At 50.4% G+C, this 27944-nt stretch overlaps 1 protein-coding gene across 1 annotated transcript; it reads left to right on the forward strand.

The window, feature by feature from the left end:
• The first annotated feature begins 340 nt into the window (after positions 1 to 340).
• FSCN1 (fascin actin-bundling protein 1) lies at positions 341 to 27627 on the forward strand. Its single transcript, XM_026704339.2, has 5 exons — positions 341 to 1499; positions 21717 to 21873; positions 23090 to 23211; positions 23375 to 23542; positions 24604 to 27627. The coding sequence occupies exons 1-5, from the start codon at positions 662 to 664 to the stop codon at positions 24804 to 24806; spliced, it is 1488 nt and encodes a 495-aa protein (XP_026560124.1). The 5' UTR covers positions 341 to 661; the 3' UTR covers positions 24807 to 27627.
• Positions 27628 to 27944: the final 317 nt, after the last annotated feature.

Below are 27944 nucleotides of genomic sequence, written 5' to 3' on the forward strand. Positions count from 1 at the left end.
GCGGACAGCGCCCCGAAATCCCAGCCTCAGATTGCCCAGCGGCTGGGGGATGCTGGTCGTTGTACCCCCCCTCCCCAAAACCCGCCCCGGAGCCCCCTCCTCTCCCTTGAGCAAGGGCGTTTCACCAGCCCCGCCCTTGCGGAGCCCCCTCCCCCCGTTCCCAGCCCGGCTCTTCCCGCCCCTACCTGGCTCCTCCTTTTCCCCCTCCCCACTTCCCCCCTTGCGGGTCTGGGGGTGGGGGGGGGGAGGCGGCTGCAGGGCGCCCCCTCCCCCGGCCGAGCTCCGCCCCTTCGAGCCTCCATTGGCAGCGGCGGGGCAGCCGCGCCCCCTCCCCGCCTTAAAGCCGGGTCTGCCTGACATCACCCACCTCTCTCGCTCGCTGCAGCCCGGCTTTGCGGAGCGCGGGGAGCTGAGCCAGCCCAGTCCGTCCGTCGAGTCCGGCAGCGCGGTCCTTCCTCCTCCTCCTCCTCCGCCGCCGCAGCCGCAGCAGCCGAACAAAGGAGCCGTCGGGGAGAGAAGGCGAGAAGGAAGGCAAGGAAGAGAGAGAAGAAAGGGAGAAGGAAAGAGAGGAGGAGGGAGGACAGAAGGGAAGGAAGAGAGGAGGGAAAGGAGAGAGAGAAGCGAGCCCAGCCCGCCCGCCGCCCACCACCTCCGCCCAGCCATGACGGCCAACGGGACCCCCTCCTCGCCGTCGTCGGACTCGCTGCCCATCCAGTTCGGCCTGATCAACTGCGGCAACCGGTACCTGACGGCCGAGGCCTTCGGCTTCAAGCTCAACGCCTCGGCGCCCAGCCTGAAGAAGAAGCAGATCTGGACGCTGGAGCAGAACGGCGACGACTCCAGCGTGGTCTTCCTGCGCAGCCACCTGGGCCGCTACCTGGCGGCCGACAAAGACGGGCAGGTGAGCTGCGAGAGCGAGGCGCCCTCGGCCGACTGCCGCTTCCTCATCCTGGCCCACGACGACGGGCGCTGGTCGCTGCAGTCCGAGCCTCACCGCCGCTTCTTCGGCGGCACCGAGGACCGGCTCTCCTGCTTCGCGCAGGCCGTCTCGGGCGCCGAGAAGTGGCGCGTCCACCTGGCGCTCCACCCGCAGCTCCACCTCTTCAGCCTGAGCCGCAAGCGCTACGCCCAGCTGGGCGCCGGCGGCGAGGAGCTGGCCGTGGCCCGCGACGTGCCCTGGGGCGTGGACGCCCTCATCACGCTCCTCTTCCACGAGGGCCGCTACCGGCTCCAGACGCGCGACCACCGGCTCCTGCGCCACGACGGGCAGCTGGTGGAGCGCGCCGAGCCCGCCGCCGAGTTCACGCTCGAGTTCCGCGCCGGCAAGGTGGCCTTCCGCGACGGGCAGGGCCGCTACCTGGCCCCCTCGGGACCCAGCGGCACCCTCAAGGCCGGCAAAGCCAGCAAGGTGGGCAAGGACGAGCTTTTCCTCCTGGAGCAGAGCTGCCCGCAGGTGGTGCTGCGCGCCGCCAACGACCGCAACGTCTCCACCCGCCAAGGTAGGCAGGGGAGCGCGGGGAGGGCGGGGGGCGCTCCTGGCGAGGGGAGAGGAGGAGGGGGAGGTCTCCACCCGGCAGGGGAGGGGAGGACTCGGCTGGGGAGGAGGAGGGGGGGCTTCTGGCCCACAGGGGAGGAGAGGAGGGGGGGGACATCTCCATCCATCAAAGCAGAGGGGGCTCGGCTGGGGAGGGGGTCTCTTGGCCCGCCCGGGGAGGAGAGGAGGGGAAGGTCTCTAGCCTCCAAGGTAGGAGGGGAGGGCCCGGCTGGGGAGGGGGCTTCTGGCCCAGAGGAGAGGAGGGGGGGGGACATCTCCATCCATCAAAGCAGAGGGCGGGCCGGCTGGGGAGGGGGTCTCTTGGCCTGTCCAGGGAGTGGGGGGTCTTCTGGCGAGGGGAGAGAAGGGGAGGAAGGTCTCCACCCGGGAGGAGAGGCTGGGGAGGGGTCTCTTGGCCGCCCGGGGAGGAGAGGACGGGAGACCGTCTTCTTCATCAAAGCAGAAGGGGGAGCTCGGCTGGGGAGGGGCTCCCGGCTCACACGAGGGGAGAAGAGGAGGGAGGTCTCCACCCATTAAGGCCGAGGAGCCAGGAGCCCGGGGGCTGGGGGGGAAGGTCTCCCCTCAAGATAGAGGATAGCCCGGCTGAGGAGGGGGCTCCTGGCTAGCCTGGATGAAGAATGGGGGGTCTCTTGGGCTGCACAGGGCGGAGGAGAGGAGTGGAGTTTCTTGGGGTCTTTGTTCCCCACCACCACCCCCTCCCCAATCTTCCAGTGGGGAGAGGGGGGCTGCAGGAACCTCTGGGCTGGGCCGCTTCCTCCTACTGGAGGCCAATCTTGTATTGGAGGGAGGGTCCTGGCTGTTGGTGGTGATGGACCCCTTTCTCTCTTCCCCCCCCCCCAGGGTGGGGCTGGCTGGAATCCCCCAGAACAAGATGCTGGCGGCGGCGGGGGGGTGCAGAGAGTTTGGGAAAGGGGGCCTGTTTGGGTGATAACAGACTGAGAATAAAAAGTCTTTGGAGGGGCTTGTGGGCGAGGCTGGCTTGCTCCTCTTTGGGGTGTGTGTGTGTGTGTGTAACCCAGAAGCCCCCCTGATGGTCTCCGAGGCCCCGTTTTTCTGGAGGGGGCTCAGAATCAACCCTGGACCCCCCACAGGATTGGAGAAAGGTGGGCTTTTGTTTGGGGTTCCCCAGCGAAGTCTGCGGACGAGAGGAAGAGAAGAGAGGAGTTTCTCCCCTTCTTCTCTTCCCAGCTCCCCGGCTTTCTTCCTGCTCTCCCTGGGCTGGGGGGGGGCGCAAGGGGAGGGAGGAATGGCCTTGTGGTGTGAGTTGGGGGGGCCGGGGGGGGGCCACCGGGACCTGGTTCCAAGGGGAATCCTTTGTCTCCCTTCTCAAAATGGTGGAGACCCGGTATCCGGTTTGGGAAGACGGCCGGGAACAACAGGCGTGTGTGTGTCTGTGTGTGTGTGTGTAGGGGGCTGAGAATGGATGGAGCAGCAGCCCCCTCATCTCCCAGCCCCCTTGTGCATCTTCCTGCAAAGCCCCTCTTTCCGCGCATCTGCCCTACCAAGAGGAGGAGGAGGAGGAGGAGGAAGGAGCTGGCTGGCTGAGCTTTGGAGACAGGGCAGAAAAGTAGCAAAGGGGTGGGAAGAGCTTTGAATGAGGCTGCGCCTCCCCCTTCCCCCCCCCCCCAAGAAGGAATGAGCCAGCTGCTTCTCCCCTCCCCTCCTTTAACCATTTGCTCCCCCCCTCCCAATTCTGCCGTTCCCTGCCCTTCCCCGCCCCCCACATCACCCCCTCTGGCTTTCCTCTCTAAGCGCCTCCCTCCTCTTTCAGCTGCGCATTGGTGGTGAAATCCAGACCGGGCTGCTGGCTTTTCTGCCTTCCCTGCTGGGAACGGGCCAATCTAATTCCCTAATCCTAATCTTGCAGGCTGATTGGAGAGGAGGAGGGATGGAGGATGGGGTGGGAAAAGATAGAGAAAGAAAGAAAGACTTAGGGAGGAGGAGGAGGAGGAGGAGGAGGAAAAAGACTGTGGGGTCCTTGGTGCTCTCTGAGCTTGGTGGTTTTCTTGCAGACATTTCATGACCCAATTGGGTAAGATCATCAGTGTTAGAAGCGGGTGGGGTTCGCAGGGAAGAGGAGGAGGAAGAAGAGGGGGAGGAGAACAATTGTGGGGGTCCTTGGTGCCCTTTGAACTTGGTGGTTTTCTTGCAGACCTTTCATGACCCAACTAGGTAACACCATCCATGCTAGAAAGAAGTTGGGATTTGTGGAGAGGAGACGAGGAAGGGGGTCAGGAGGAGGAAAAAGAGGCCTGTGGGGTCCTTGCTCCTCTCTGGACTTGGTGGTTTTCTTACAGACCTTTCATGACCCAACTAGGTAACACCATCCATGCTAGAAAGAAGTTGGGATTTGTGGAGAGGAGGAGGAGGAGGAGGATCCTTCTGTTTTGCCTTGAGTAAAGATGACAGCTGCATGCCACCCTTCCTTTTTGCTCTTCGCCTGCTTTCTCTTTCTGTCTCTGCTTTGTACTTTTCCTCCTGAGTGACACTTTTCATTTGCACAACTCCTTTGTCCAAGCTCCCCCCTCCTCCTCCTCCTCCTCTCCCCCTCCCCCCCATCTCCCCCTCTTTTGGGTAGACCGGGATAGCCTTGAGGCCTGGGCAAGGGGGCTGGCTGGGCTTTGGCTTTGGGGACCAATATAACCCACCCCTGGTTGTGCCCCTTCCTTCTAACTCGATCAAAGAGGGAAGAGATGAGATTTCCATGTAAAAATGTTCCTCGTTTTAAGAAAGGCCAAAAGCTTTTCTTCCCGGGGGGAAGAAGGTAAAACAGAACCAAAAGTTTTGGGAACAAAAGTTTTGGCGTTTTAAAAGCTTGAAGGTTTGGAGTTTTGCCTTTGGGATCGACAAGCTGCAGCAATCTGTTTAACTTTGTTTTTTAAAAAAATATCTCTCTTTGGAATTGTTTTTCCTTTTTTCTTGCTTTCTTTTTTTTCCTGGCAGCCTGTTAAAAACCAACGGATGCTTTTTAGGGTTTATTTATTTTATTTTATTTAAAAAAAAGCTCTGGAAAACCTCAGCCGTTTTTCCTAAAGCTGACTCCACAAAAGATCAAAAGGCAGCTAATTTTATAAGGCAAACTTTTTCATCCAGACATTCCTGCATTAAAAAAGAGAGAGAGATGCATCAAAGCTGCTGTTGGACAAATTCTCCCCATTTCTTCAAGCCGCCCTTGTCCTCGACTTATGACCACGACGCAGCCCAAAATGTCCGCTGGGAAACAAGGTGGTGGTTACGGAGAGCGTTGTCCCGTTCTGTGACCCTTTTGCCACACGGTTGTTAAGCAAATTGGTGCAATTGTTTAGGGAATTATGTGAGCTTTGTCCTACCTTACAACCATCCTTGCCTCCGTCGTTAAATGGATTGCTGCGGTTGATAAAGTTAGCCACCCGGTTGTTAAGTGAATCTACCTCCCCCCTGTTGACTTCGCCGGTCAGAAAGTCGCAAAAGGGGATGGTATGACCCTAAGATACGTCCTAAATAGAAGGCAGTTGACTCTGGGGATGTTGCAATGGTTGTAAGTGTGAATACTGGTTATATAAAGCCAGCTTGTGCGAAGCGAATGATTCTAAGTCCCAGACTGCTCGTAAAGATGAAAATAAAACTTCGTCTTTAGAACAATTTGCCAGTGGAACGACTTGCCTCCAGAAATTGTAAATGCTCCAACACTGGAAGTTTTTAAGAAAAGTTTGGAGAACCCTTTGAAATGCTGTAGGGTTTCCTGCCTAGGAGGGTTGGACTAGAAGACCTCAAAAGTCCCTTCCACCTCTGTTATTTTATTTGCTCTTCCTGTTTCCTCCTGTTCTGCTCAAATTGGGTTATTTCTCTAAATTTCAGTTGAGGAAGTGCTCAGTTCTTAGCTTGGGTTGCCACGGGGCAGTTGATTTAGGGGTAGCGGTGGAATTTGATGGTCCCTACTGAAGTAGGTGTAGGGTTTCCTGTTTGAGCAAGGGGGTTGGACTAGAAGACCTTTAAAGTCCCTTCCAACTCTGTTATTCTACCGATCTGTTTTCTTGGGGGGGAGCTATTTCCTACTTTGGAAGCCAGACCTGACTCTCTTCTGCCACAGAGCAAAAAACAGTGTCTTGAGGTGCCCCTGTGAACGAGGGGGGAAAAAAAGGCTACAGAAGCGTGGGCCAAGAGTGCTCCTGTGCATACACAGAGTGCGTGAAGAAGGATGTTTGGAAAAATAACAAACCTCGGAGGCATGTCCCGGAGCCGAAATGTCTGCTCTGGAAAAAACTGCTGCTGTGGCACTTGGGGGGGGAATTCCCTCCTTGGGAGCGCAGGCGGCCAGCTGGCATGATTCGCATATAACCTTCTGCACCGCTCAAATGCTCCTTTCGCACGATGCCTTCGCTGGTGGTTGTTGGCTGGGAAGTGCAGGGGGAGATTGGGAGAAGATAGGATCCTAAACTATAGGATTTGTAGGCTTACCAACCTGTGATGGGGCAGGGAAGGTCTTGGACTAGAAATGGAGAGAGAGAGAGAGCGACAGACAGACTCTAGAACTGTGTTTCTCAACCGTGGCCACTTGAAAAGGGATGGACTTCAACTCCCAGAATCCCCCACCCAGTATGCGTGGACTTCGAACTCCCAGAAGCTCCCAACTGGCATGGGTGGACTTCAACCCCCAGAATTCCCCGCCACAATGGGTGGATTTCAACTCCCAGAACCCTCCACCCAGCAAATGTGCATTTCCAACTCCCAGAATCCCTTATGTAAGTGGACTACAACTCCCAGAATCCCCCACCCAACAGGTGTGGATTTCCAACTCCCAGAATCCCTTATGTAAGTGGACTCCAACTCCCAGAATCCCCCACCCAACAGGTGTGGACTTCCAACTCCCACAATCTCCCAACTGGCATGAATGGACTTCAGCTCCCAAATTCCCCAGCCTGCATGAGTGGACTCCAACTCCCAGAATCCCCCACCCAACAGGTGTGGACTCCCAGAATCTCCCATCTGGCATAGGTAGACTAAACTCCCCAAATTCCTTAGCTGGCATGGATGATCGTCAACCCCCAGCATTCCCAGCCACCATGGGCTGGACTTCAAGGTTACCTCAGCCAGCATTCTTGGAGTTGAAGTCCACCCATCCTAAAGATGGTTGAGAAACACTGCCTGTAGGTCATCATCTACGGGCGAACTTCGACTCCCAGAATTCCCCCTTTAGCCGGGGGTGGACTCCCAATTTCCAGAATTGCTGGCTGGGGAATTCTGGGAGTTGAAGTCCACCCATCTTAAATGGGCCAAGATGAGGGACCCCTCCTCTAGAAGATGTTGGCCAGTCTCATGCTCTCAGCCCAGCCTACCCCACAGAGGCGGCGCGTTGGGGAAAACAGGGAGTTTTATGCTTTTAAAGCAGAGGTCCCCAAACTTGGCCACTTTAAGACTTGTGGATTTCAACTCCCAGAGAAGTCCACAAGTCTTAAAGTGGCCAAGTTTGGGGACCCCTCTGGCTTAAAGGCTGCGATTTAAGTGCTGGGTTGGGCACCTTTCCAGTGGAGAGATCCTCACCTGATTCCCCAGGTAGACTCTGCACATCTGGGTCCCAGGAAAAGTCTAGCTAGCCGGAGAATTCTGGGAGTTGAAGTCTACAAGTCTTAAAAGTGGCTAAGTTTGGGGACAGGCTATAAATCTCTTTTAACCAGACAGACTTCAATCCTCTAGTTCAGTGGTGGCTAATCTGTTTGGGCTCTCACGTGCATGCGCTCGCATGCCGGCACCCAGAAGACCATGCGTCCACCCCTCCTGCCCCCTGCGCATGCATGTGCGATCCCCCCCTGCCATCCCCTTACCTGCACTATGCGCCTCCCAGCTGATTTTCGGCCTGTTTCAGGCCGTTTTTGGCCTCCCAGAGGCTCGAGGGAAGCCTCTGCAGCCTTTGGAGGCCGAAAAAAGGGCCCGTTTCGTTACTTTGGGTATTTCCGGAAATACAGGAAGTGACGAAACGGGCCCGGTTTTTCAGCCTCCCAAGGCTGCAGAGGCTTCCCTCGAGCCTCTGGGAGGCTGAAAAAAGCCTCAAAGGGGCCGAAAAAATCAGCTGGGAGGCGCGCGCATGCGCAGCGCAGGTAAGTTTGACTAGGGCTTGCACAAATGGCTCTGTAAACCACACGGAGCTCCCCACAAGCCCTTGTGGGCTCTGCTAAGCGGAACTGCTATTTCTAGATTGGACCCTTGACGTCATATAGCCCTCCCCCTCCCCCTCTTTGGGCAGAGCTGGTCAACGCTGGGTTCACGGGGATGGAAAGGAAGGCGTGGGGAGGGGTCTTTTTCCATGCAGGCTGCTGCAGGAGCGAAGGGCACTCTTTCTGACATGTTTTTTTTTGCAGAGGTTCTGGGCGGAGGGGCCCCCTCGGACCGAAACGGGGCGTCCTTCAGAATTGGGCAGAGGAGGAGGAGGGGGATGATGGCATCACTTTTATAAAACCAGATTGGGGAGGACAAGGCGGGGTGGGTGGGCTGAACTGCAGGCAGAAAGTGGGCACACAGCAGATGCGCCAACGTTGGGTGTGGCCGCACCCTTCCTTCTGGGAGCATCTCTTCAAAAGCCTCCCCAGAAACGGCTCCTTTCCCTTCCCCCCACCTCCTCCTCCTCCCTCCCCCCGCAACTGGGGATGGAGGGAGGGGGAATTGGGAGCAGGAGAAAAGAGGGGGAGGGGTGGACACGTCAACAGCGGAAGGGAGGGGAGGCAGGCGCGCACCTTTGGAAGGGATGGGCGCCAGGCAAGCTTCGTTTTGTGACTTAAAGCTGGGCTCGAATGGATTTTGTCTGGGGGGTGGGGGTCTTGAAAAAGGAGGGGAAAGAGAGGGGGGCTTCTCTCCGGCGGTGATTCATCCTTGAACCAGCCTGAACGCTCCTTGCAAAAAAAAAACAACCCTCCCCATTTTGCAAAATCTCCCACCCGTCGCCCACGTAATTGTCTTGATGGCGGCTGCAGGTTGGTGCCTCCCACTCCGTGTGGGGGGTGGGCTGGCTTTCCCCCTCCCTGCCAACCAGCCCTCCAACACACACACACACACACAGAGAGAGAGAGAGAGAGAGAGAGAGAGAGAGAGCGAGACCAGCCCCCATTCCAATAGCAATTGGATTCTTAGCATTTTTGGGTTTTGTTTTGCTTTTTTGGCAGATGTTAAATATTTGTCCTGCTGCAAAAGATGTGGGGGGGGAGGGAAGAGGAGGTTGGGAGAACAAGGGGCAGGATTGTGAGGTTAGGGGGGGGGGAGGGGGAGTGAGGGAAAGAGGCTCCTGTTTCAATCCTTTTGTCCCTCTGGAAAGCCAGATGTGGGGTGCCAGGGGGCGGCTGGTTGCATCGGGCGGAGAAGCAGCCCTTGGCGGCAAGAGAAGCCATTTCCAGTTGCCTTTCTGGGTTGGTGGGGAAAGATTTTTTTTATTTTATTTCTTCCCCCCCAGCAGTGGGGAGGACAGGAATTTTCCGAGCCTTTTTTTGAAAAAGAGGTTTAGGTTTGGTTTGCTTGGGAGAAGAAGTGTAGAAGGAAGATGGCTTTTGAGGTCTAAGGCAGGTTTATTCTCAGAAGGTTTTCTGCCTGGCTTGGAGCATCCTGCCCTCACCGTTGGCCACACCTTGAGGGCATCTCCTGGAGGGTTGGGCTTTGCGGTGGGTTGAGGGGCTGCAGAAGGAGTTTTCTGGCATGAGGGTGGAAGAGGAGACAATTCTGACCATTTCTCCCGAGGACGACAAGGGTGCGGTAAAGGAGAACTTAGAATAGAATAGAGCTGGAAGGGACTTTGAAGGTCTTCTAGTCCAGCCCCCTTTTCAAGCAGGAGAATTCCTCCCCCCCCCCCAAGTTATTTATTTTATTCTCCATGTACACATCAGTTCATAAACAGCGTGGCACCTAACCATCATACATTTTAGTGCAAACAAAAAATAACTAATTATTCTTACATTCATCAAACTTATATAATTCTAATGTTAATACACATATTTGTCTTAAATGATAATCCTTCATTATTTCATTATTCAATATTCCACTACATTCTTCTAATGCCAATCACCATATTGTTTAAACATACATGATAATTTCATTACTCAATTTCATATATATATATATATATATATATATATATGGATCTTTGGTTGTTCGGGTTTTCTCCCGCGTAAGATTCGAAGTATCTAGGCAACGTTTCGATGAAGTCTCATTCATCATCTTCAGGCTTCTGCCTCCGGCTCTGTGCTTCTCAGAGTAATGTGAGATTGCAGCTGCTTCTTCCTTTTAACTGCTAGTGGGGGTGGGACTTGATTGGGTGGGGGCTTGGCTGTGTTCTGATTGGGTGGGGGTGTGTTCTCATTGGTAGGGGGTTTGGCTGTGTTCTGATTGGTTGGGGGGTTAGCCGTGTTCTGATTGGTTGGAGGCGTGTTCTGTTCAGGTGGGGGCTTGGTTGTGCTCAGGTTAGTCTTAGTTGCTGGGGGATTTGAGCTGGTGAGTTGTGATCTTGCTGTTTGGCTTCTAGTTCGTGGTCCTGTTGCATCTTCATAGTGGGTGTCGGTTTGCTTCATGTATGGCTCGGAGGGGTTTGAAGTGGGTAGTGAATCTCACATTACTCTGAGAAGCACAGAGCCGGAGGCAGAAGCCTGAAGATGATGAATGAGACTTCATCGAAACGTTGCCTAGATACTTCGAATCTTACGCGGGAGAAAACCCGAACAACCAAAGATCCACATATAAATACCCGCGAGAACCTCAGAAAACAAATATATATATATATATATATATATATATATATATATATATATATATATATATATATATATATATTAATAAAGCAGAAGAACTTATATTATTTCAGACAAGTGACTGTCCAGGGTCTTCTTAAAAACCTCCAGTGTTGGAGCACCCATAACTTCTAGTGACAAGCTGTTCCACTGGTTAATTGTCCTCACTTTTAGGAAGTTTCTCCTTAATTCCAGGTTGCTCCTCTCCTTGATTAGTCTCCTCCCATTGTTGCTTGTCCTGCCTTCTTAGAGTTTTAGAGAATAGCTTGACTCCCTCTTCTTTGGGGCAGCCCCTCAAATACTGGAATACTCCTATCATGTCACCCCTTATTCTTCTTTTCTCTAGACTAGCTGAACCCAAATCCTTGGCAACTGGAAGACCGGTGGACTTCAACTCCCAGAATTCCCCAACCAGCATTTAAGGCCAATCACCGCATTCCGTGGTCACATGACCAGGATTTATTATGTGTTTGCCTGGTTTCCGACCAGTGACACCCGTAGGAATGTACTGATTCCCTTAATGGCCGCTGTGCTCCTTTAATGACTGTCCCATTTGCTTAAATAACCACCACACAGACAGAAAAATATTGTCTCGGCTCAGGTGTGTGTCTCAATTTTAAGACCATTGTGACTTAGAAGTTCCCAGCTCCCTAACAATCGTACGTCAAGAACTACCTATCCCATCTACCTAGCTCCGTTATGATTATAGCTCTATTAAGGTCGTAAGTCGAAGATTACCTACCTATCAGTCAGAACATCTCCCTGGTGAACAGCTCCACCCTGTTGATCTCCCAGAAGAAAAATCGAAAATCAGATTTCTTGCAGCCACCAGAGATGTCCATTTTGGTCAAGGATCAGGGGTGGGATACAAATATTTTTACTAATGATTCTGTGGGCGTGGCTAGGTGGGCGTGGTCATGTGACTGGGTGGGCGTGGCTTCTTTTTTGTAGCAAACCCCCCCCGTGCCCCTTTTTGCCTCCTGGGCCTCAGGGAAGCTTCCCCAGAGGAAGCAATAAGACAGTGAGGGGGCTGATCGTCGGCACAGCTGATCGTCGGCACAGCTGATCGTCGGCACAGCTGATCGTCGGCACAGCTGATCGTCGGGAGGAAAAAGAAATACTGAAAGGAGTGACTGGGTGGGGGAGAATGCAGTCAGCGATGTCGTGCATGCTTACGATGTCATGCATGCGTGATAAGGACTGACTGGATGGGAAGGGGAGGGGCAGGCAGAGAGGGGCGGGGCCAGCTAGGTGAACGATTTGCCGGTTCTCCAAACAGTGCAAAATCGTAACAACCAGTTCTACCGAACTGGTCCAAACTGGTAGAATCCCACCCCTGCCAACGATTCTGAGAACCATAGTTCCAACACATCTGCAGACATCCAGCGGGAAAGAATTTATCATCTTTTTGAATTTGCAGCATATTTTTCTGAAAAGAAGGGGAAGGATGAGACCTCCTGGGCTTTCCTTCTCCAGTTGGAGGGAGGAATAAATTGCAGAAATGGTTCCTGTTCTTCTTCTGTTCCTGTAGTAATTATTGAGCAGCGCTTTGTAGTTGGAGCTCTTTCCTCCTCCACCCAAAAAAACGGGACCATGATTTTCATCCGGTTCTCCTTATGGGTAGTTGTAGGTATTAACAGTTGTGGTAAAGTCTCTTGGGCAGCAGATGGGAAATTCATTTCTCTGGCTGCAGTCTCCTCCTTTTCTCCACCATAAAAAGGAAAAGCAAAAAAAAAGTCAGTTCCCAGTATTAATTAGAGACAAATCTAGCGGACAGTATTGGGCATTCTTCGCATCGCACAGTTGGAGTTGGTTTTATTTTATTGTCACCAATCATTTAGTTAACTGAATTAATTCTGGGTTAAAATCAAACCTGGGATTTGGAATAGACTATTGGGCAGTGCTTGATTTAGGACCACAACGGAGGCCAAAAATTTTGCTGCTAAGTAAAACATTTGTTAAATAAAAGTTTTGTCCCATTTTATCACTTTCCTTGCCACGGTTGTTAAGCAAATCACTTAAGGTGATTAAGTTAGTAACAAGGTTGTTAAGTGAATCTGGTTTCCCCCTTGATTTTGCTTGTCAGGTGGTCCCAAAAAGGGGATTATGTAATGCTGGAATACTGCAACCGTCATAAGTACATGCCAGTTGCCAAGCCTCTGAATTTATTTATTTTTTAGATTATTTATATACTAGCTCTACATCCGTGCTTCACTACGAAACTATGTGATCAGGCTTAGTTTTTGTGGGAGGAAAATAAAGGGGGGGAAATTGTGCCTCTGCCTACCTGCATCCATCGGTATTCATCTGGCTAGCGTCCTGTCAGTGTGTGAGAGTGTTGAGGGCTGTTTGGAAACTGAAGCAGTATTTGCTGTGTGAGCAAGAAGGAGCCAGCAAGGAGCTTGGGCGTGGCTTAGCTCAACTGTTCTGTACTAAAGCTGCTTGGTGCTCTGAAACTGAAACTCCTCTCCTCTGCTTGTGTTTGGCATTTGGAAGAAATTTCTTTTCAGGTGGGGAGTGGGAGTGGAACTCCTTAGCATCAGAGCGCGTTAATAATAATAATAATAATATAGGAAATACTCTAAACGCTCTGATGGTCATTTTGAAAAATCCTTTCTTGGTGAGCCCCTAGAAGCCAAGAGGAAGATACGCGCAAAATTACAAGTTTGTAGGCTTTACGGTTCTGGAGATTTTGTGATGATGCCTGAGTGGTATTTCGCTTTTATACGTGGATATTTTGTTCTCTTTGTATGCCATAAGTACTGCAATGGTTGTAAGTGTGAAAAACGGACATTACATCCCTTTTTTCCCACCGCTGTTGCAACTTTAAATGAACTGTTGTATGTGGAGAATTAGCTGTATCTACAAATGCCATGTAGCCACAGGCGTGCACGTTTTAAAAATACAAAATTTGGGGCAGGATGAGGTGGAGTCCTCCCATCCATCCATCCATCCATCCATCCCCTCCCTTCCCCCAGGAAGATTTCTCCTCCCCTCCTTTTGTTCTGTGTGGTTGTCCATAATGGGGACAACATGGAAGTTGTTTTTTTTTTTAAAAACGTTTGAACGTTACATCCTACGCTCAGCTGCGTTAAATTACTCAGGGAGGTTTTTCTCTCTTTGTGCAGAAGTATCGAATAATGCAAAAACTTTTAATTTTCAGGAACTTTGGGGGTCTGGCTGGGATGGATCTCTTGGGTAGAGTTTTTAATTCAGCCCAGGATTGGGGATGGAAAGGGTAACCATGTGGAAGAATGGGGTCTCAAAAGACATCCCCCCTCGCCTAAGGGATGTACACGGTGCACGTTTGAGGTCCCGCGCTCCAGCCAACGCACAAAAATGGCGCAGGGTTTGCCAACGGGGTGGTCGAGAGGTCTTTGTTAGGGCGAGAACAGGGTTGCGTTGCCCCTTGCCTCTCCTCATTAGTAATTGGGGTGGAGGGAGGGTTGGCAAGTGGCCAAGGTCTGTGGAGTAAGCCCCCTCCACTTTAATTGGACTCGAATGAGAGAGGAAGAGCCTTTGAAAACATGTTCGTGGACAGCCCCTGTGGGGGTAGGGAAGAGGGGATCTGGGTGTCTCTCTCGCCCTCCTAAGAAATCTTTGTCCAATTTGCCAGGTCTGGCTCATGAGTCAAGACTAATAGTAAGCAGCTGGTGGGTCATTTAGAAATGGGGGGGGGAGGCACCGGGGGGGTTGCTTCTAAGGGGGGGAAGGGTCCTTTGGATTGAGAGTCTCCCCCCTTGAAGGCCATTGCATTATGCAGAGGTGAGAGAACGTTCGCAGCTCAGGGTGGAACTATGGGGGTCTTTGGTGCCCTCTGAGGTTGGTGGTTTCCTTGCAAAAATGTTTTGTGACCCAACTAGGGAACATCATCCATGCTAGGAGGAAGAGGGGCTTGAGGAGGAAGAGGAGGAGGACTGTGGGCTGTTTGGTGGTCTCTAAGCTTGGTCGTTTTCTTGCAGACGTTTCATGACCGAAGTACCTGTAATATCATAAGTGATCCCTCCTTCCTTCCTTCCTTCCTTCCTTCCTTCCTTCCTTCCTTCCTTCCACTTCTCCTTGGTGCCCTCTGAGCTTGGTGGTTTCCTTGCAGACATTTCATGACCCAACTGCCCAATATCATAATTGATCCCTCCTTCCTTCCTTCCTTCCTTCCTTCCTTCCTTCCTTCCTTCCTTCCTTCCTTCCACTTCTCCTTGGTGCCCTCTGAGCTTGGTCGTTTTCTTGCAGACGTTTCACGACCCAACTAAGGAACATCATCAGCGCTTTCCAGTTTTAATAACGAAACATCTGCAAGAAAACCACCAGGCTCAGAGGCCACCAGTCATCCCCTCCCCAAAGTGGACAATTGCTTAGCCTCCTACGGAGGGCCAGCCAGAGAGTTCTCCATCCAACTCAAGGAAATTGCTTCTTTCTTTCTTTCTTTCTTTCTTTCTTTCTTTCTTTCTTTCTTTCTTTCTTTCTTTCTTTCTTTCTTTCTTTCTTTCTTTCTTTCTTTCTTTCTTTCTTTCTTTCTTTCTTTCTTTCAATGCCCAGTTGCAGCCTTGGGAATAAATATCCCGGTTTGCAAAGTTAGGTTGAGTCGGGAACGGAGAAGGAGATGCGTTGGAAGAAGCAGCATTCTGGTCCTTGTTGTTTTCAAACTTGGGTGTTTTTTTTGCACACATGCCTTTCGCTGAACACCCACGGTTTGTTTTTTGTTTTTGGTCATGAGGTAGGTTAGCTCTAGCTCGCTCGTTCACTGGCAGCCCATTCACCCTGAGATTCTGGAGGATGGGAGGCAAGAGAAAAGTCATCTCCTGTGTCAAACAAGAAAGTGGAAACGGGGAGGAATCTCCCCAAAACCAAGAGTTGAGAATTGAAAATGTCCCTTACAAGCACGTTTGCAATCTTGGACAGCTGTTTTGAGCTTTTCCTAAGCTCTGGCTGGTGTCAGTTTTTGACGGTATCCATCCAACATGTTTCTCTGATGGCCTGGTTTCCTTTTGTCGTCCAAAGATAATCGTTTTCTCCAGTGAATTCTTCCCCCCGCATGACAGGGCCCAAAGAAGTGAGGTGCAATTTCGTGATTTTGCCTTCCGGTGCCACGTCTAGTGTTGTCTGCTCCAATACTCGCTTGTTTGTCACCTTTGCTGCCCACGTACTGCTTGGTTTTGCCAAATCGACCTCTAGATTTGGGCTACAACTTTCCTGGCCTCTGGACAGAAGATCCCAGTGTTGCAATAAAATAGGTTTTGCTTTTAAAACCAGTTTGATATTAATTCCGTTTGACAGAGCCTGGGTCAGAACCCCGGCAAAGCATCCTGGCTGAGAAGTGAACCCCTGTTCTTGCAGCCGCGGCAGAGCTGTCTCTGGAGGAAAGGAGAAGAGGTTCGAAGCCCAAAAGGCTGCAAAGGTTCAAGAGGATCAAGAGATCCCTCCTTTAAAAAAAATCTTGTTACCATCCCCGGTGATCGGAGAGCATCTGTTCTGGTTACCCTGGCCAGAGACTAATATGGAAAATCTCTCTTTGCCCTTTAATTGATGCGTAGGGAAGGAAGGACAGAGCTGGAAAACCTACCCACCCTCTCTAAAAACAAAACAAAACAAAATGAAATGATTTGGAAATCCCCACCTTTGCATCTGGGCTGTTCCCACCACCCATTAGGTCCCAGAGAGCAACAGGTGTTCGCTTGGCTCTGGACCGAAGTCCGGTTCATTTTCTTTTTTCTCTCTCTCTCTCTGCCGTGAACCTGGGAAAAAGCACTGTGAATGGACTCATTATCCGCAGGAGTGTGCAGCTGGCCGGAGTTGGCACCAGCCTCCGTGTCAGTCTCTCCAGAGACTCCGAAAGGGTGAGACCTAGTTGGCAGGGCGAGCCTTAACAAAATTTGGCAAGAAGGGACAGAACCCGAGTTTTTGCGTCCTAGCCTCGGTCCGACATTTTTCAGCTCGGCGATCCTCCTTTTCTTCTGGCCCAGGAGAGGGGCGTGAAATAGCAGCTTTGCGAGCCTTGGAAAGGCCGAGATTCTTGGGGGGAAAGTTGCTTCCTTTCACCTGCCAGATGTGACTCCTCCAACGCCCTTCGTGTTCCCTCCCCCAGGGAGGGCTGCCGGATTGTGTTGCTTTGATGGGAAGGCAGTTCTCTTGGGGCAGGTTTTGCAAATTGGGGGTAGAGAGGGAGGGAGGTGCACCTGCAGGATGTGCTGAACAAGCAGTCCCTTGATTTTTGGGGGGAAGAAGGGGTTTTTTGGGGGGTCTATTTAGTCAAGAGAGCAGGAATGATGAGAGATTAGAAAGTAAAACACCCTGTTCTTCTTGCTCTGAATTCTTTCCTGATGCCTGAATGGGTGGATTTTTAAACAAGGGGAGATACTTTACGATTCCTGCCTGTTTTACAGAGGAGGGGGTTCAATTCAGGATCCTATTTTGTGGGGGGTGGGGAGAATATCGTGGAAAAAAAGAAGGGCGTGGCACTTGCAACCTCATTTGGAGAATGGTCGTCTCGATGCTGAGTGCCCAGCTAGAAAACAGCGTGCGGCTGCAAGGCGAGGCGAGCATCCAATTTTAAATCCAAATTCAACGAACGAAAGGCAAGTCCCAAGGAGGCCATTCCCGCTCCGTTGCAGATTTTCCAGTCACTTAAAAACAATGGCAGTTCGGCAATGCTGGAGGCTGCATCCAACATTTGGGGACCAATCACGTGGCCCAGAAACTCAAGACCTTCGAATGATCCTTGCAGCGGCTTTTCCAGCACATTGGAGACTTATTTTCACTGCCTTTCCGCCCCGGCGTGTTTCTGTGGTCCTTTTTGCACCCTCCCCAAGGGGTAGCCATGTTCCTTGAGGCCGCCTTGATCTAAAGCGGACTGCTGCCTCCGGCATAAATAATATCAATATTGCCGCTCTCTCTGCGGCCTTTGTTCGGCTTTCGATGACCCCAAGAAATGCCCCGTGGGGTTGAACGGAGAGAGGAGGGCAGAGCTGCTGTCCTTGCTCCCTCTGGGGCTCTGTGCTCGGAGCTGCCAGTCGGTGCTACTCAGCTGGGTTCGCCACAGCCTCATGTCTCGGCAGAGCCAAAGAAACCACATTGTGCTGCCGTGTAAGGATTCCAGCCCCTACAGCTGGGCACATGCCCTTCATCCAGTCAACATGCCTGGGGTTACAGCCAGAAGTTGCTGTTTCCCCAAAAGATTTCATCCAAAGCCTTTATTCTGTGGCCTTTGCAGCAACGGGAAGCGTCGGAAGGACAGGCTCCGAAGTTGGCATTTCCGTGTGGCAGGTTGTCAAAAGTTTCTCTGGCTTCCAAACTGTAGATGGGCAAAGTTAGGAGCTGCCCTCGGCTCGCAGCTCCGTTCTTGCCTTCCTCAATGTCTGAGCTGGAAGAGGAGACGTGGGCTTGGCCACCTCTGGATTTCATAAAGGGGACAACTGCAGAATCCTAACGGAATAGTTGAGTGGGAAGGGACCTCGGAGGTCATCTAGTCCAGGGGTCGCCAACTTTTTGGACCTCAGGGACCACCAAACTCATAATTTTAAATCCCGAGGACCAGAGACCCTGGGAAAATCCCCAAAGAAAGTCTGCAGGAAAATTCCCCACTCCATTTTCCTACCGATTGATCGTTCTTTATTTGGGATCGCAGGATACCGTCTCCAGCTCCGTTCTCAGGGGGTAATCCCACCGGTAAATAATTGCATTCCACTACTATAGCAAAGGGTTTTTAAGGATATAAAACCTTAAAAACCCTTTAAAACCAAGCTTTTCAAGGAGTTTTTTTAAAGGTTTTAAAACCCTAAAACCTTACTACCTCTTTAAAACCAAGTTTGGAACGGAAGGCGGAATTTCACTCTTGCGTGGTTGTAGCGCAAAGCCACAAGTATACCAAAAGTGCAGGTATGAGTGGGGTTACGGCGCTCTGGACAGGTAAAATCTCAATCCAGGGTGTGTGTGTGGGTGGGTGGGTGGGTGGGTGGGTGTGTGGGTGCCCGGAGGGCTGAGATGCCTGGGCAACACTCTGGCAGTTGGAGGGTGTGTGTAGTTGACAAACACACTCAGCCTTTAGCTAAATCCAGCTGCCGTTGTATAAATAGTGTGGGTTTAAGTCCCTGTCATCCTGTTCTGCGATGCTGTGTGCACACTCACTCCGTGTATGCAGTTTCCATAGAAATAGGTGTAGCTGGTTCTTTGGCCACAATTCAGAATTTTCTGCTCTGACAGCAGTAGCCGTGCTTCGCCGAGGGGTGCCAGAGGCAGGGCTTGTGCCAAGGATGAGTGCCCACTGCTGGGCTATACAATAGCAAAGGCCTTTAGACTTATATACAGCTTCATGGGGCTTTACAGCTGTTTATAGAGTCAGCCTCTTGCCCCCAACCATCTGGGTCCCCATTTTACACACACACCCCTTGTAAGGACAGAAGCCTGAGACAACCTGGAGCCTGGTGAGATTCAAACTGCCAAATTGCAGTCAGCTGGCAGGCAGCAGAAGGAGCCTGCAGTACTCCACTCTAACCACTGCACCATCGCTGCTCAATAATAACTTACAATAATTGGTTTAATGGAAGTTCGAATATACGACAGCCCTCTCATGTTTATGACCATCCGAATGCCCTCATAATCACATGGGTCTTTGCAACCAGTATTTGAGGGGCTGCCCCAGAGAGGAGGAAGGGGGTCAAGCTATTTTCCAAGGCACCTGAAGGCCAGACAAGGAATAATGGATGGAAACTTATCAAGGAGAGATTCAACCTAGAAATAAGGAGAAACTTTCTGACGGTGAGAACAATCAACCCATGGAACAGAAGTTGCCTTCAGAAGTTGTGGGAGCTTCATCCCTGGAGGCTTTGAAGAAGAGACTGGACTGCCACCTGTCAGAAATGGTGTAGGGTCTCTTGCTTGGACTAGATGACCTCCAAGTTCCCTTCCAACCCTGTTATTATTATTATTCCATTCTAATTCTGAGGGATGGTTCAAAAATGGTTTTACAATAGAATAACAGTTGGAAGGGACCTTGGAGGTCTTCTTCTCTAACCTTCTGCTCAAGCATTCTGGACCAACGGCTGTCCAATTTCTTGAAAAGCTCCAGTGATGGACCAACAACAACTTCTAGAGGCAAGTTGCGTTGACGAATCGTTCTTACAGTTAAAAGATTTTTCTCGTTACTGTTAAGTTGGTTAAGAGCGACTCGCGACCGTTTTTCACACTTACGACCATTGCAACCTCCCCATCACGTGATCCAAACCGTTGGCCTACAACCGGGTGACTTCCAACTCTGCATCTATCTAACCCAGTTATCTTTCGGACGATTGCAGAATCCCAGAGTCAGCCTTCCCAGACCACGTGCAGCAAGCAAACAAGCAAGGGGGGAAAAAAACCAGATCTGCATAACCACAGCCCGATTCGCTTAAACGACCCTGCCCCCCACACCCACCCCCCAAAAAGGGTCATAAAAATCAGGCGCGGCTTGCTTAATAACCGCCTTGCTTTGCAAAAGTCCTGATCCCGACTGCGGTCACAAATCCAGGAAGGGGTTTGTGCAGCTTTTCTGGTCTGTTTCTCCATTTTTGTTTTTGCTTGGGTAGCAGAATGGATGGGGTCAATCACCCCACATCCACCCCCCACCCTCCAGCCACCCGCCCAGTTTCCTTCCTTGCTCTCATTTTGCAAGTCAGACATTTTATGGAGTCGATGATGCTTTTTCGCTGCCGGTAAGATAGGTTTATTTTTGTAAGAGAGAAAAGGCTGGTTTCCTGTCTGCACTTAAGAGCAAATGGACAGGAAGGCAACGAAATTGAAGGGTCTCCGAGGCCATGAAACTCTTTAAAAGTCTTCAGAAGATGAAACACTGAAACTGCCAGTGAAGAATTGGCTTGTAGTAGAGTCTGATACACATTGACAGAGATGGGAGGGACCTTGTAGGTCATCTAGTCCAACTCACCACCCAAGCAAGAGACCCTCCACCAGTTTCTGACAGATGGCAGTCCGGTCTCTCCTTGAAAGCTTCCAGGGGTGAAGATCCCATAACTTCTGGCAGAGGTGTCTGACCTTGGCAACTTGAAGACCTGTGGACTCCTAGAATTCTGGGAGTTGAAGTCCACAGGTCTTAAAAGATGGCCAAAGTTGGCCAACTCTCTTCTAGGGCTCTATCCACTTCCCTTTTAAAGGCAGACTATGTGCTATAAGGGGTTAAGATTGTTGGATTTGGGACCAGGAAGACTTGGCTGAAGTCCACTGTGAACCATAGAGCTTGTTGATGAGGGAAGATCAAGTCAACCTTCTAACCCAACGTCCTTCAAAGGGTTGTCATGAGGGATGACATTGGAAGAGGAGGCCAGTTTGTCTCCAGCATTGGAGGAAGCTTTTTAAATTGTGATCAATCTGGAAAAAAAATGGAATTCTATGTATCACCAAAGACAATAAAGACCATTAGAGGCTGGTCATTGGTGCCTCAAGTAAGACTTTGGGGTTGAGTTGTTCTAGAGTCCATGTGGTGCTTGGGTTGCCTTTGTTAATGGCGCGTAATCACTGGAGGCTCCTTGGTTGCCTTCCTGGGGAACGTCTGGATTCTGTCTTGCCGCTTGTTTGGCTCTTCTCCATCTCAGGAGCGTGGGGCCTTAGCATGCCGTACCACCTCTTTCTTTCTCTTTCCTCCACGGGGATCCTGCCATTTTGTCATTGTTTCTTTAGCTGGCTGTCTCTCCCCCGGAGGGTTTTTTGTGTGTGTGCTCATTGGAGCTGAGACAGAAATGCTGAGGATGCAAATCTGAACTCTGAGGAATTTCAAGAGTGGGACTTGCCAAGCATGTGAGCAGTTGGTGTTGGTCTGCATGAATTTTTAAGGAAGCAGCAGCAGGAAGCAACTGCCCATGAAGCATTTTCTCTTAGATTCCTCCCTGGGGGTGGGCAGGGTCTTTGACGGGGTGTCCAACTGTGGCAACTTTTAAGACTTGGGGACTTCAACTCCCAGAATTGCCCAACCAACCATGGGTTTTTCAATCCCCATCACCCTATTCCTCTTCTACAATATCAAGTCTGCATTAGCTTAAAGCAGTGTTTCTCAGTTTTCTAAGATACGTGGATTTTGACTTCCAGAATTCGGTGGTGTTAGATGTGTTAGCTTTGAGAAGAGTCCAAGCCAGGGGTGTCTAACTGTGGCAACTTGTGGACTTCAACTCCCACAATCCCCCAACCAGCCATGGGTTTTTCAATCCCGTCACCTTAATCCTCTATAGTATCAAGTTTGCATTAGCTTAAAGCAGCATTTCTCAACTTCTCTTTGTAAGATATGTGTCAGGATTCTGGCAGTTAACCCCATTTAAATCATGAGTCAAACTTCCAAAACTTAAAGAAGATTAGGAGTAAACATGCCGGCACTTCCTGGGTGTAGCCGACTCCCTACAAGGGCTGGCCTTGACTCCCTCGGCCATCTGTGTCTCTTCTTCTAGGAATCGATCTCTCAGCCAACCAAGATGAAGAGGCTGACCAAGAAACCTTCCAGATGGAAGTCAGCAAAGAGACCAAGAAGTGCACCTTCAGGACTTGTACTGGGAAATACTGGACTCTGACCTCCAACGGTGGGGTACAGTCCACTGCCTCAACTAAGTGAGTTCCAGTTACCCCAAGTTGGCTAAGAAATGTGTGCGAATGGGACATGAGTTTGAGTTCTTGCTTTGCACTAAGCCCTTAAATTGTTTTTTTGCGGGGGGCAGGGGAACACGTTGGTAGGAAACCCACTGTTCTAGTTTATTCAACCAAGTGGTTTGAAATAACCCGTCGTTTAGCATGAAGAGACCAGCCGCTGGTCCTGTGGGGAATGGGGCTGAGATAGATTGGAGTGTGTCTGTACATGCACAGAAATGCTATCTGCTCCCAAGAGAGAACACTTCAAACACAGCGAACTTAAACAGCACTTGTGCAAAAACAAAGAATCAAATAGCACCTGAGTCCAAAGTAGCTTGCTTTGACTGTTCTGGAAGTTTTCTGAATTTGATGACCTACGGGCGTCAAGCTCCAAACCCATCCAGAATGTCTATAAACAATCTTGTTTCCAATTTGGAATGTTTTGTGTATACTGTGCTGGGCCACAAACATTTATTTGCTCAGTGCGTAAGAAAACAAACAAACCTAGAAAAAAAATGACCGAGGGCTGGAAACGACTCAACTCATTGGCCAGTCAGCTTGTAGAGATGGGTGGATCATGCTCTCCAGAGGCCATAGCAGAAGAAAACTGTCTTTTTTTTTCCAGAAGCGTGTGGAGAAATTGGGGGAAAGCTGCCACCATCAACTCCAGGGGTGCCCAAACCATTCTTGGTGGCTTTGTGGTCCTGACAAGGGTTGGGGAATGTTCTTCTTCTGGTCCTCCCCGTCTCCTTGGTGCTACGGCAGGAAAGGCCCTTCTTGTCAGGGCTCCGGTAGTCACCCCAATTAAATCATGAGTCTCGAGCCAAATTTCCAGAACTTCAAAAGGATTTATTAGGAGTAAACATGCCCAGCGCTGCCTGGGTGTAGCCAACTCTGAGACATATCATTCATTGTCAACCTTGACCCTGGTTCTCCCCCACCTCCGGGTGTATCGTAATTCATATTCTCCAATGGGACACATCCCTAGCCAAGAGTCATCAATCATGCTCTCCAGTTAGAATTTTTTTGCAGTAGAAACTTCGGTCACCTAGTTACTATCTTTGTAAACATTTATGGAATGCACTTTAGGTTTGCAAGCTGCTGCACTGCTCCTCCCTCCCTTTCTGTTGGCAATTCTAAAAAGACCATTGAAACATTTGATGAGTTGACACATCCCAACCCTCCTTTGCTCCAACAGGAATGCCAACTGTTACTTCGACATTGAGTGGTGTGACCGGCGTATCACTCTGAAAGCCGCCAACGGCAAATACGTCACTGCCAAGAAGAATGGGCAACTCGCTGCTACGGTCGAAACAGCCAGTAAGTGCTTCCTTTGCCTCTGCCTCTCAGGAGGTTCTTTCACGGCGGGAGCAGCCACTGGTTAAAAACGTGGCCATCCTGAGTTGGGGTGATTGGAACTAATCTGGAGGGTGGGAAGAAAGTTTGTTTTCTGATAAATAATGCCTCCATTCTCCAATGGTAGGTGAGACAGAGCAATTCCTCATGAAGTTGATCAACCGACCCATTATTGTTTTCCGTGGAGAACATGGCTTCATCGGCTGTCGGAAGATGACAGGCACCCTAGATTGCAACCGGTCTTCTTACGATATCTTTCAGCTGGAGTTTAACGATGGTGCCTACAATATCAAAGGTAAGGACTTCCCCTGGCCGCAAGGCAGACTCTCCGTAGGGCATCGGTCAGTCTTCCCCAATCAGTTGACGATACTGAAGTCTGTTGTCAACTCCCAGAATTCTTAGCCGCACACCGGCATGGAGGATTATGGGCACTGAAGTCAAGAGAAGGCTGGGGTCTTCCACATCCTGTCCTGGAGGTGTTGAGATTGAAAGTAGGAAGTTTGCGTTAAGTCGGGTTGAACGATCCTTGACACAGACGCTCGGATAGTTTGGGGAAGGAGTCTCTTGGAGACTGTAGGAGAAGATCATGCAGAGCTGGAGGCGGAGTTAAGCAAGCCATCAGTCTAGAATCCTTACGGTGCCACAAACGATCCAAAACCTCTACTTGAATTCCCTTGACCCTCATTTGGTGCCAATTTTGTTGAACTTTAGTTGACCAGGTCCTTGTGTGTAGGTGTTCTGACCCAGATCCCCAAACATGACAAAACCTCTGAAGTGAATTCAAAGATTGCTTTAATTAGGAGTGTCGGCAGCCCCGACAAAAAGTTTCTCTCTCAACACTGGCTAACAAGTCCATCTGGCTGGAAGATGAATAGTTGTTTGCCACATCTATTCATCTCCATCCCCTGCCTTTTATCCCCAGAGCTAGGGTGGGGCTTTGCTAGCAGCAGTGGCTCTTCTGTCCCAAGGTTCAGGCCATAGATTTCCACTACTCTCCTCTCCTCTGCCTTCTGTGCATTTGCGCGTCAGGCACTGGAGCCAGCTCTTCCTCCTCTTCTTCATCAGCCACCTCCAGACTTGTTGACTCTCCATCTGAGGGGCTGATGGATGGCCCAGGCTCTCTCACTCTCTCTGTCTGCCAGCTCCATTCCTCCTTCCCCCTCGGAGCTCTCAGGTTGCCTGGATGTTGGCCCTGACTCCCACGCTTCCTCCAGGCCACAACAGTAGGGTTGAATAAATCTTCCATGCGACAACCACACAGATGGTCCTGATCCTTTGCGGCTGACATCCCGTGGCCGTGCTGGAGGTGCCTCCAATGAATCGGCTCACCTTCCCTCTTCCTCTTCTCCTTTTCAGATTCCACTGGGAAATACTGGATGGTGGGAAACGAGGCGTCCATCACCAGCAGCAGCGATTCTCCCGTGGACTTCTTCTTCGAGTTCTGCGACTTTAACAAAGTGGCCATCAAAGTCAACAACAAATACCTGAAGGGCGACCACGCTGGGGTCCTCAAAGCCTCTGCCGACGCCATTGAGCCCTCCACCCTCTGGGAGTATTAAGCGCACTTTAGTCTCCTTCCCTTCGCTCTACGCTTCCTCTCTTCCCCCACTTCCTTTTTCCGGTTGCCAACTTCCTGCAGGAATTTCCTTTTGGTATGTTCTGGTGTGTCTTTTTTTCAAAAGAGAGGGATTATTATCTTTCCAGACTGGCCTGCTGCCACCTTTGGTCTGCCATGTTGTTGTTGTTTGTTGTTTTAAGTTGGCTTTTCTCCTTTATTATGTGAGTTCATTTAAAACTGGAAGAAAAAACAAAACAAAACAAAAACATCGTTTGTCTGCAGAAAATGCCCTGCTCTCACCTTACGGACTGTTTGTAGGGGGAGAGGAAGAGAGAAGATAAAAGTTGGGTGGCGGGGGTTGAACGAATCTCTCCGTTGGTCCTCCTGGATCGGAAAGAAATACACTTGTCCTCATTGGAATCGGAAAATATGCCCCACCCATCTGTTAGGTCTCCATCTGAGAAGGAAGGTCTTCAGGAAGAGCTAATATTGAGCTCAGCAAAAGCCCCGCTCTGGAAAACCTCGCGGGGTTCGGTGTCTTCAGCGCCTCGCCTTCTGTCCCGGGGTAGGTGGGCGCCCGTAACTCTCTTGTTCCAACTGGGCCTTCCAGATGGGAGTTTAGGGTATCTTCTGTAAGTAGGAATGAAGAGTTCTCTTCCTTGGCTTTTTAAGTTACTCATCCCCATTCTCTGGCGAAGGTAGAGAAGAAGCTGCTTAGCGTATCTTGTCATCATTCCAGGGGACGAGAGAATGGGGTAGAGGAAGAAGTCACGATGTGACTCTTAAGGTGAGCTACCAAAGCAGGACTTATGCTCACAGACCAAACGAGCTGCTTTTTTTCCTGGATGGAATCCAACTGGACCTCCTTCGTGCGTTCATCTCATCCTCGACGATCCGAGCGAATTCCTCGTTTCTTCTTGCCCCCAAAAGCATCTCTTGAGTATCTCCCCCGACTCGTGCCGAGAAGCCATCGATGTTGTCTTATGGTTCCTTTCCTTTTCTCCCTGAAACGGGCATCCGTTACCAAATGTCCCCCTTTCCCCCCCTCTTTTATACCTTCTCATAATAATTTGGGGTCTTAGCATTTCGTTAGAGCAGGCCAGGGCTTACCTTGAAGCCGTTGCTTTACGGATGGATGCATCAGATGAAGGCGTTGAGTTGCACGTTAATATGTCCGCGCGTCATTTCTCTCCCCTCCCTTTTGCCTCGGCTGGGGAGAACCATCTCAAACATCTCCTATTTCTCTTCACCGTTCATCCATGACGGAGGGCGGTTTTCCCCACCAGATACAACTGGTTTGGAGAGAGGTCTCCAGTTGAGCGAGAACTTCCATGACACACGCTGCAGAACGGGGACCTGTCGATCTCTCTTGGTTTTCCTCCCAAGTACACCCCACTGAAATATCTTGGTAGATTTGGGGGGAGGTATGAAAGATGAGATATTGAGGGGGTGGGAAGGTAACAGGAGGAGGAGATCAAGCAGAGGTGAAGCCAGGTTGCATGTCCACAAACTTTTCAGGGGAATCCTCCATCACCAACTATCTCTGTTCCTTAAACTAGCATCATTTGCACAATACCTGTCTGCTACATCGTTCTACCTGTTGACCTGAACTGCAATTTGTTGTCTTCACATCTCACTACCCCCTTCTCTCCCCCCCACCAATTGTAAAACTCGAGTCAATCCAGCCATTTCTGGCTTGGGCTTCTCAGCAGCTTCCCAAATCTTATCTCATCTCATCTCCTTTCTCGACAAGCTACGTGAGGGTGTCCCCAGGATGGTACCCAAACATCACCTTGCACTTTGCCCCACTGAACCCCTAAACACGGAAAGTTGAACAGGAATTGTCTTTTCTTGACTTACTTAGATCAACCTGCCCTCCGAGCCAACCTAACATTAGTCGCCCTACTAGGGTTTGTTGTTCGGCATGGCCAACTCCGATCTTTGTAACACGTTGCTTAACTCTTCGGCAGTCCGAAAGAGTCTTCTGTGCACGCACATTTTGTGTGGATTTATTATATTATTATTTTGTAGTTGTCCGACGGGATGCCTTCTTGGGGCTTTAATCTCTGTTTCCTTAGGCCAAGCAGACCCCCAGGGTTTACCCTGAAGTCCGTGGGGACTTCGCTTGAAATGGTGCTCTCTTTCTACCCAAATCCATGAATTTGTAAGATCCAGATTTGTATTTGCTCAATGCGTTAACTTTACAGGGAGCGGGGCTCGCCAGATTTTCAAAAGGGGTTGGTGGCTTTTTGATTAACCGAGGGAGAACAGCAGGGACCCCATCCTAAGCCTTAAAAGAAGCGTCCACACTCTTGCCATCCATAAGGTGACTTCAATAGGAATTGGTGCTCTTAACTTTATAGCAATGGAAATTATTTTTGCCTTATGAATAAGAGGGTTTGAGCTGGAGTTTGCCTGGGAATCTTAACTGGACTGCGGTGAAGTTCTAGAAACTATTAGAAAAAAAACGTATCTTGTGAAAGAAACCACAATGGGGGGTGGGTGGGGGGCAGAGATGACTACCCAGTTGGCCTTCGGAGTTTGTGTCTTGTGTCTTTTGCCCACCTGGTGGGATTTGGATCATGTACACCTTACTGCCTTTCCTCCTGTAACAGTTTTTTTAAGTCAAGAATCCTTGCCTTCTATTTCCTTGACTATTGTGGCTCTGAAAAGCATCTCATATCCTGATATGTTTAGTTACATTTTTTTGTTTTGTTTCGTTTTTCCCTATTAAAAACACTTTTTTGTAAGTGCTATTTGTATAAGAAGCATCAAATGGAGAAGAGAATTGACAAAATAAAAACCTGCATACAGATATAAAACGAACGGCTACGTGACTGGTTATTTTAGAGGCTGTTTTGGTTCCTTGTGCCGGAGTGGGTGGAGATTTGAGCCATGAATTTTTATCTGTACTCTTAGTGTTCTCTTAAACACCAAACCCCACAGAAGGTAGCTTAGCAAGGTACGCAAAACACAAATAATTGTGATTTACGGGATCCAAAAGAGGGGAGTATTTTATGCCGTGCATTTCCTAGAGATAATTTTTACCCCATTTGCTTTGCAAAGTGTATTTTCCTCTTCCCCGTTATTTTGTAGACGCAAATGTTCATTCATTTAGGAAGGGGATGTCCTCTCTGTA

This window comes from Pseudonaja textilis, chromosome 14, assembly GCF_049901715.1.
Source record: "Pseudonaja textilis isolate UNSWEBS1 chromosome 14, rPseTex1.2, whole genome shotgun sequence".
Classification (NCBI taxonomy): Eukaryota; Metazoa; Chordata; class Lepidosauria; order Squamata; family Elapidae; genus Pseudonaja; species Pseudonaja textilis.

Bases quoted from the DNA above. Each gene is read 5' to 3' on its own strand.
- FSCN1 (XM_026704339.2), top strand. From the start codon at position 662: ATGACGGCCAACGGGACCCCCTCCTCGCCGTCGTCGGACTCGCTGCCC. The intron at 1,500-21,716 runs GTAGGCAGGGGA...CTCTTCTTCTAG, and splicing joins CAACGTCTCCACCCGCCAAG to GAATCGATCTCTCAGCCAAC. The intron at 23,543-24,603 runs GTAAGGACTTCC...TCTCCTTTTCAG, and splicing joins TGGTGCCTACAATATCAAAG to ATTCCACTGGGAAATACTGG.